The sequence below is a fragment of the Mauremys mutica genome, chromosome 23 (genome assembly GCF_020497125.1).
Source record: "Mauremys mutica isolate MM-2020 ecotype Southern chromosome 23, ASM2049712v1, whole genome shotgun sequence".
In the NCBI taxonomy this organism is placed as follows: Eukaryota; Metazoa; Chordata; order Testudines; family Geoemydidae; genus Mauremys; species Mauremys mutica.
The window spans coordinates 6519096-6528048 of record NC_059094.1 but is presented as its reverse complement, the minus strand read 5'-3'; the positions used below and the strand labels follow the sequence as shown (position 1 = coordinate 6528048).

The following is an 8953-nucleotide window of genomic DNA, read 5'->3' as shown; positions in this document are numbered from 1 at the left end:
GGCCACTTAGGGATTTGGGGCAAAATCAGTACTTGGTCCTGCTAGTGAAGGCAGGGGGCTGGACTCAATGACCTTTGACGGTCCTGTCCAGCTCTAGGAGATTGGTAAATCTCCAATTATTACCACCTCTGCCGCCTGGGCTGCAGTCAGGTGAGCCAGGCCAGCTGTGGGGGCTTCACTGCAGGGCAGAGGTTCCCCCAGATGCCTGGCTCGTCCAGCGCGACTATCCTGCGGTGACGGACGCGGTACAGACATGGGCGGTGGGTGCCCAGGACTCACACCCCCGCGAACAGCGATCCGGCCCTTGGACTCACCCCGGCCCCCTCCCATTCCTGGCTGCTCCGCTGCCCCCTGCCCCACTGCGCGCCCCCGGGCTGGTCCCTGCGGGACGGCACCGCCCTTTGCCGAGCCCGAGCCCGGGACCGCCCCAGCGCCGCCCCGGGCCAGGCGTGACTCCGCCCGGCCAGGCAGGTGCTCGGCGGAACGAGCCGAGCGCCGGAGGCGGAAGGGGCCGAAGGGCGGCGGAGCCCAGCGCCGGGACCATTGTAACCGGCTGGAGCGGGGCTCGCTGCGCCCGGATCGTGCCGCGCCATGGGGGCCTGCCTGGGGGTCTGCTCCCTGCTGAGCTGCGTGAGTGCCCAGCCCGGGCAGCGCCCTCCGCGGCGTGCCCCGGCCTCCTCCGCCCTTCTCCGGGGCTCCCTTCTCCCATCGTCCCCTTTTCCTCCCCCGTCCCACTCCCCCTACCCCCGTCCCCGGCTGAGCTCCTCGCTCCGGCTCCTGCTCCTGCTCCTGCCTTCCCCTCCGAGTTCCGTTTGTTCCCGTGTCCGGGGGCTCGGACCTGTTCTCTTCCCCCTGAACTTGGCTCTGTCCCGCTCAGCCTGGTTACCCGCGCCTCGCTGGCTTTAAACCTCTCTCGAGTGGCTGTTTGTTCTGGTTAAAATCATTTGAAAGTGGGATCATTTTTTTTCTTTAATACACGATTGTGTTCTCCACTTCTCGTCTAGACAAAATGCTTCGGTCGCTACGATTTCGTAGTCATCTTTCCAACCTCCTGAAACTTCAGGAGGAAGTCAGCGTAGCACCGTATATTGTGCAACATACAGCTTGTGTGGGAGCCTTTTTGTGTCTCTAAATATTTCTAAAGTGTCTAAAATATTTATTTCAAAGCTTGAGCATGGTATTTAATTTCCTAGCTACAAATTCTTTGCAAATTTTGGATGCTCCCTGATCTCCCTAAACTTAAAAACCCCGAGTGTATAAAATAATACAGAACTGTATGTGGCTTATTGTTAAAGTGACTGGTTAGTTGTTACTCAAAGCTTGAGCGTGCACACACACACACACTCTTTTAAAATGAGAGAGGCTTGTATAGCCAGTTAGAGTAACTCTCGTGGAATCTGTTTCTTGTTCTTTCAAAGCCAGGAATTGCTTGTGTTTGTGGCATGCATCTTTTGTGACTGTTTATGAGACAAACTTCAAGGAAGTTAAGTCTGTGTGGCTTTGTGGCTTAAAGCAGCAGTGTAATGTTTTTACATGTTGACATTTTAAAACAAAATTGCAGATTTTGTTAAGACAAATAAAACTGTGAGGTGTGAGGAATCAGGACCCAATAGGCAAATCGGGACAGTGGGTGGGGGGAAATAGGAGCCTATATGGGACAAAGCCCCAAAAATCGGGACTGCCCTTGTAAAATCGGGACATCTGGTCACCCTAGGACCCAATCCTGCGAACGCAAGAATGAGCACTCCCAGTGGGACAACTCATTGTCAGACTTGAAATTGATAAAGGTGGCACTAGCATAAATTCTTCACAACAGAAAGTAAAGAACTCTTAAAAGGTAAAACACCCTTCCACTGCTCAGATAGGGGATTCTTTTTGGCTAAGTGCTTCTCAAACATTTGTACTGGTGACCCCTTTCACACAGCAAGCCTCTGAGTGCGACCCCCCCCTTAAAAATTAAACACACCTTTTCATATATTTAACACCATTATAAATGCTGGAGGCAAAGCGGGGTTTGGGGTGGAGGCTGACAGCTTGCGATCCCCTAAGGGGTCCCGACCCTCAGTTTGAAACCCCCCGCCCTAAACATTACTAGTTTTTTTTCGTTAATGTAGGTATTTTAGTTAGATCAAGTTAAAATAAGTAATGTGTGTCTATTAAATGCCAGGGCTTTATCAGTTTTTAGTTTTCATTCAGACTGTGCCGTGTGTAATTTTAATGTGTGGGGAGGGTCTTCTAAACTTTTGTGGTAATGTTGTTTGTAAGGTGACCAGATGTCCCAATTTTACAGGGACAGAACTGATTTTTGGGTCTTTTTCTTAAATAGGCTCCTATTACCCCCACCTCCCATCCTGATTTTTCATACTTGCTGTCTGGTCACCCTAGTTGTTTGGGAGTTTTCTTTAGCAACACTGTCATCTGATCCATCTTTTCAGTGGCATGGCCTGTCTTCCCAGTCAAATATTTCCAGTGCTTCAGATCTGTCTATGAGAGGCACAGTGGTTGTGTGAAAATTCTTAGGAGCTTGGAAACACACACGCATAATATACAAAATACATGAATAACTGGGACTGGAGGCAGAGAGCTTTGGCTTCTGAGCTCAGCTAATCAAGGGTGTATGTGCGCTGAATCTTCTTTCTCCTTGAATCACATGTACCTTTGCAATCCACTCACACCCTCCTTGTGTGTGAAATCACCAAGATGTTATTAAAGGGACCCACCCAAGATGGAAGTTTAAACACCAGTTTGTTTTCCTCTAAACACACCCCTACGTGATTACCTGTTGGAAGGAGGCCAATGTAAATTAACTTCAGAACAGGATCATGGGGGCCAACTTGTAGCCTCCACGCCTAGTAATTATTGCAACACAACTGAGAGCAGCATCAGGTGGCTGATACTGGCTGGAACTGAGATGGTTTCTCAACCTGACAAAATGCTCCAAAGGCAGTTGCAACAAGCGGCCTGCAGCCTTCTGCTTTAGGGCATTTAAAGCTCACAGTTTGTATGATTTTGAATAATGTTTGGAGGCCTCAGATAGGAAATGTAGAGCAGACTCTAGCTGCACAAATTCTGTGTGCGCCTACTATGTAAGTGCCAGATAATCAGTCTGTAGTCTGAGAGCACGTGTTGGCAGTTTGCAACCCTAATTCTGGTTTTCTCCCCCAAAAGCCAGAGGGTCATTCTAGGGGGCAGTCTGGAGGCTGGGGCTGTGGTCATTGTGGCAGATCCACAGCTAGCGTAAATGGTGGTGTTTCCATTGACTTCAGTGGAGCTGTGGCAGTTGCCACCAGCTGAGGTTCTGTTCTCTTATGGTGATGCACGTGGGCCCCCCACCAAGTGACAGGAATGAGGCAGCCTCCCTGGCACAGATTATCTGTGCTGCTAGTGGGAATAATCCATGTGGAGGGTGATCCTTTTACCAATCAGGATCTAGTCCTGTACTGTGGTATCTGAGCACACAGCTGTGAGTCTATTTTGGAGCCATTTACACAGTGCACCAGAATTTGGCCCCCAGTGTCAGGTACTGTGATATGACAAAACACATTAGCTGCTCAGTTTAATTTTTGTCTTCTTAAAGCAACCCTTCCTCGCGGTCTTCTGGAGGATGCACTGGTGAGCGGTGGAAGAAAAATGATAGAAAAGGGCAGGGGAGGAGAGATGGGTGTAATGAGTGGGTTCACCAGTCTCAGGTGAAGTGGTTATGGCCAAGCTGCTTCTGTCTAGAAAGTTTTAAAATTCCAAGCACATACGAGAACGGAACTAAATAAGTTCCTGGAGGAAAGGCCCATCAGTGGCTATTAGCCCAGATGGACAGGGATGCAAGCCCATGCTCTGAGTGTTGCTAGCCTCTGTTTGTCAGAAGCTGGGGATGGATGACATGGATCACTTGATGATTGCCTGCTCTGTTCATTCCCTCTGAAACCATTGTTGGAAGACAAGATGGACCATTGGTCCAATCCAGTATGGCTGTTCTTATGTTCTATCTTAAAATGCAGTAGCCTGCTCTGAGAACTAGGAAAGCGACGGTAAGATACCAAAAAACCCACAATGACCAGGGAATCAATTACACTGGAGATTAATTATATTTAATACAAAAAACCTGTTACTGCAACACTATAAAGCAGGGGCTCTCGACATTTCCAGACTACTGCACCCCTTTCAGAAGTCTTTGTCGTGCGTACCCTCAAGTTTCACCTCACTTAAAAACTACTTACTTACAAAATCTGACATAAAAATACAAAAGTGTCCCAGCCACACTATAACCAAACAATTGCTTAGTTTCTCATTTTTACCATATAATTATCAAATAAATCAACTGGAATACAAATATTGTACTTACATTGCAGTCCATAGCATACAGAGCAGTATAAACAAGTCATTGTCTGTATGAAATTTTAGTTTGTACTGACTTCGCTAGTGCTTTTTATGTAGCCTGGTGTAAAACCAGGCAAATCTCTAGATGAGTTGATGGACCCCCTGGAAGAGCTCTGCGTACTCCTAGGGCCACGTGTACCCCCGGTCGAGAACCACTGTTATAGAGCACCCAGCATTTAACCAATAGGTAGTGAATAGTCATGGCCTAGAACAGGGGTCGGCAACCTTTCAGAAGTGCTGTGCCGAGTCTTCATTTATTCACTCTAATTTAAGGTTTCGCGTGCCAGTAATACATTGTAATGTGTTTTAGAAGGTCTCTATAAGTCTATATATTTATATAACTAAACTAGTGTTGTATTGTAAAATAAACAAGGTTTTCAAAATGTTTAAGAAGCGTCATTTAAAATGAAATTAAAATGTTGATCTTATGCCGCCGGCCCGCTCAGCCCGCTGCTGGTCTGGGGTTCTGTTCACCTAGGCCGGCAACGGGCTGAGCGAGGCCTGCGGCCGGGACCCCGCTGGCCAGGGTCCATCAGCCAGAACCCCAGACCAGCAGTGGGCTGTGCAGGGCCGGCAGCCAGGACCCAGAGGGCTGGGGGCAGGCTGGAGTCAGGGCTGGGGGCTGGAGGTGTCAGGGCGGGGGGGGGGCTAGGCATGGGGGGGGTGCCAGCGTCAGGGCTAGGGTTGTGGGGGGGGATGAAGGAGTCAAGCAGAGGGCTGGGTGTGTATGAGGGAGGTACAGGGCTCAGGGCAGGGGCCTGGGGAGGGTGCGGGGCTCAGGGCAGAGGGTGTGGTGTGTGTGTTGGGGGTGTGTCAGGGCTCAGCGGAGAGGGCTGGGTGACTGCCCCCCTAAGAACTCCCAACCCCACTGCTCCTTGTCCCCTGACTACCCCCTCCTGGGACCCCTGCCCCCCAGGACCCCACCCCCTATCTAAGCCTCCCTGTCCCCCGACTGGACCCTACCTGTCCCCTGACTGCCCCGACCCCTATCCACACCCCCATCCCCAAACAGACCCCCAGGACTCCCATGCCTTTCTAACCACTCCCCGCCCCCTGACAGGACCCCCAGAACTCCTAACCCATCCAACCCCCCCCACTCCCCGCTTGCCCCAACCCCTCTCCACACTCCTGCCTCCTGACAGGGCCCCCAGAACTCCCAACTCATACAACCCCCCCAGCTCCTTGTCCCCGGACCACCCCCTCCAGAGACCCCCCCCCAACTGCCCCCTCCAGACCCTCCTTGCTCCCGGTCCGCTGACTGCCCTGACCCCTATCCACCCCCTGCCCCCTCACAAACCCCAGGACTCTCATGCCCCATCCAACCCCCCCTGCTCCCTGACTGCCCCCTGCAGAGACCCCCTCCCCTAACCCCCCCCCAGGACCCCACCCCCCCATCCAACGCACCCTGCTCCCTGTCCCCTGACTGCCCCACCCCTTATCCAACCCCCGCCCCCCAGCCCTGGGCCCTTTACCTTGAGGCTCCACGCAGAGCCAGACACGCGGCCCCGCCCCGGGAGTGTAGACCCCGTGGCTTGCCGTGCCAGGAGAGTGGGGCCATTTGCCCACCCCGTGCGCTCGGCTATGCTTCTGCTCCCTGCCCCTGCTGGGGGAGCAGAGGGCAGAGGAGAGCAGGCTGGGCTGGGCAGGATTTTTAATGGCATGCTGGAGTCCGGACAGGCTCCAGCGTGCCATTAAAAATCGGCTCGCGTGCCGTCTTTGGCACGCATGCCATAGGTTGCCGACCCCTGGCCTAGAATTTAAAATCTGATTCCCTGCTCAGGCTGTGCAAAGTTCTGGATACTCAACCACTGTAACATTATCCCCTTGTTTACATTCTTGTAGATGTTAAATGTTATGCCTTTGCCAACCACATTATTAATATTTTGCAGGTCACCTTTTAAATTCAGTATGAGAACTATAACTTGAGTTTTCTGGCTGTTGTGCCTGTTGGTTCCTGGCTGTAATGCTGCACTTTTGGGGGAGGGGGTAATTTAATTTCTTAGGGGTTTTAAAAAGGAAGAACATGAGTGGCCACTGAAATAAATGTTTGTAGATCAGAGCACGCTTTGGTCTGTAAGGAAAGTAATGTCTGGCAGATGTGTTGCATGTTAAATTCCTTTGTGCAACTTCTTTATTTAAACAACTTTTCTTTTTCAAGCTTAGTAGATCACACATTCTGTAGCGAGAAGATGGCGAATAACTTTTTTGACTATCAGGGGGTAGCCATGTTAGTCTGGATCTGTAGAAAGCAACAGAGTCCTGTGACACCTTAAAGACTAACAGATGTATTGGAGCATAAGCTGTCGTGGGTGAATACCCACTTCGTCAGACACATGTAATGGAAATTTCCAGAGGCAGGTATAACTATGCAGGCAAGAATCAGTCTAGAGATAACGAGGTTAGTTCGATCAGGGAGGGTGAGGCCTTCTTCTAACAGTTGAGGTGTGAACACCAAGGGAGGAGAAACTGCTTTTGTAGTTGGCAAGACATTCACAGTCTTTGTTTAATCCTGAGCTGATGGTGGCAAATTTGCAAATTTTTGACTGAAAATCACAGTTTCTGGGCGATCCAAAAATAAGAAACAGCTACATAAACTTTCAGTCCGGAAGTTCTTTTGTTTGAAATTGATCCGCTGGAAACGGGGGAACGAAAGTACGGTCTCAGCTGTGAATGTAGCTTTGTTGTCAGGAGTAATGTCTCCCAGGCGTGTGATGGTAGCATTGCCCTGTAGTCTGGTGCTGATAGTAACCAGGACGGCACTCTTAGCTCCATACTCAGGCGATGTCTTCCCCGCTAAAGAATGTGTTGCTGTGGGATAACTTAACCAGTGTTGGCTATCCTGCTGGAGAATCCCAGTGGAGGCTATCCGCGAGGTCAGCTCTATACCTGGCCTGCGGATGACCTCACCTGCCTCACGGTAAGTCTCCACTAGCTTTTTTACAGTGGGGTCGCTAACAGTGAAGATGAAACCTTGGAGTCGGATCTTGCTGGACTTCAGTTGGGCTACTTGTGTGAATAAAGTGAGCAGGACTTGGGCCTTTGTCTTGAAAGAGAGCTGCGCAACATGCCACAGCCTGTTCATATTGTAGGTGTCTGTGACTCCCCTCCCCCCCCCCCACGGAATAGCTTTCTAGCTAGAGACATTCCCCACCACCAAGCTTGCTCTGGGCGGTCTGCTGAACTGAAGCCAGCTGTATTTATTTTGCTACTTCTGCCCTGCTAGTGTGGGGGAAGTGAGCTGAACGGAGAGGTAAAGCTTAACTGGGTAGAGATTCTGTTTTAAAATAACAAATCTCTAGACGTCCTGGCTTTAGCGCCTTTAAAAGTCTCCGTCTGCTCTCAGAGGATGCACAAAGCTGAGTGACTTTGCAGCTGGGTTCACTTAAGAAACAATTTATTCAGCTGCTGCTCTCTCTGGAGCTGAAGCACTAAATTCTGACACTTGTACCAACTGGGTTTTACTTAATTGAATCCTCCTTCACTCCTGTATAAAATCTGCTTGAGTTCACCAGCACCCCATCCCCCGGAAGTTCACACCCATGCAGGGTGGACATATACGAGATCATAGGACCTTTTTGCATTTCTCCATAGATGTGCTGGTACGTGGATTTTAAAGACAGACTGGTAACATGTTTCAAAAACATTTTTTAAATTAAACATGAAGACTAATTTGTGCATTGTTATGCTCCGTTACGTAGTCAGAACTCTTGGGCATAAGCTATGTGGTGGTGTTTCCGCGTCCCCTTGAAGCATCTCTGAAGAAGAGTTCTTTGCAGGTTTTGAGCATATGCTACTGACCCACCCCTTGGAAAATCTTGTGTATTTTTGCCTCTCTCCAAAAATATTGTGGATGTATTTTTTTTTCCCTTGAGGATAACAAAAATGTAGCAAGGAACTCAAAACAGCTGTATTTAATTTTGTAATTAGAGTTTGCTCCCAGTATACTTCCTTTGGAATCGATAACAATCCATACATTTAACATCCTGCTGCCCAAGCACTACCCAAACTGCTTACGGCCCCAACCCAGCAAAGCACTGAAGCACATGCTTAACTTCGGTCTTGCACTCTTGTGATTTTTTTCGGTTAGTGTGAAGCCCCAGATGCTTGAAAAGTCATTGCACGAGAATCCCAGCTTTCATTTAAAAATGAAAAGTAAGTATCTAGTTCTCACAGTTGTGGAGAAAAGCCTGAAAATGTGAATCAAGTGTTCGCTAAGGGCTCAGAGCGCAAATAAAAAGAAACCCAAATTAAAAATAATAAAGATCTCATATTTTATTAGTCCCTACACGGTTTAAAAACAAACAAACAAAAAATAAATGTTGGGGTTGAAATGAACAGGACTACTTGTGCTTAAAGATAAACATGTGCTTAAGGACATTGCTGGATCAGGACCTACATTAGTCCGTAGCAATACATCAGAAAATACCCAAGGAAATCACTAAGAAGTGAAATAGTGTAGCATTGCTTTGTTTGAAATACTTTCTTGCATACATTTTAAGTTTCCCGATGTTTGCATCATCAAAAACAAAGAATAGCTATTTAAAAATTGGAAGCAATTGACCTCCCCTCACTCGTGTTT

General features: G+C 49.0%; 1 protein-coding gene across 1 annotated transcript in view; it reads left to right on the top strand.

Annotated features, from left to right (window-relative positions):
• Positions 1 to 482: 482 nt before the first annotated feature.
• SERINC2 (serine incorporator 2) overlaps positions 483 to 8953 on the top strand; it is a 32197-nt gene continuing 23726 nt past the window's right edge. Inside the window, exon 1 of the mRNA XM_044998153.1 lies at positions 483 to 630. Coding sequence (XP_044854088.1) covers positions 592 to 630 — 39 coding nt within the window. The 5' untranslated portion in view covers positions 483 to 591. The remainder of the gene's footprint in view (positions 631 to 8953) is intronic.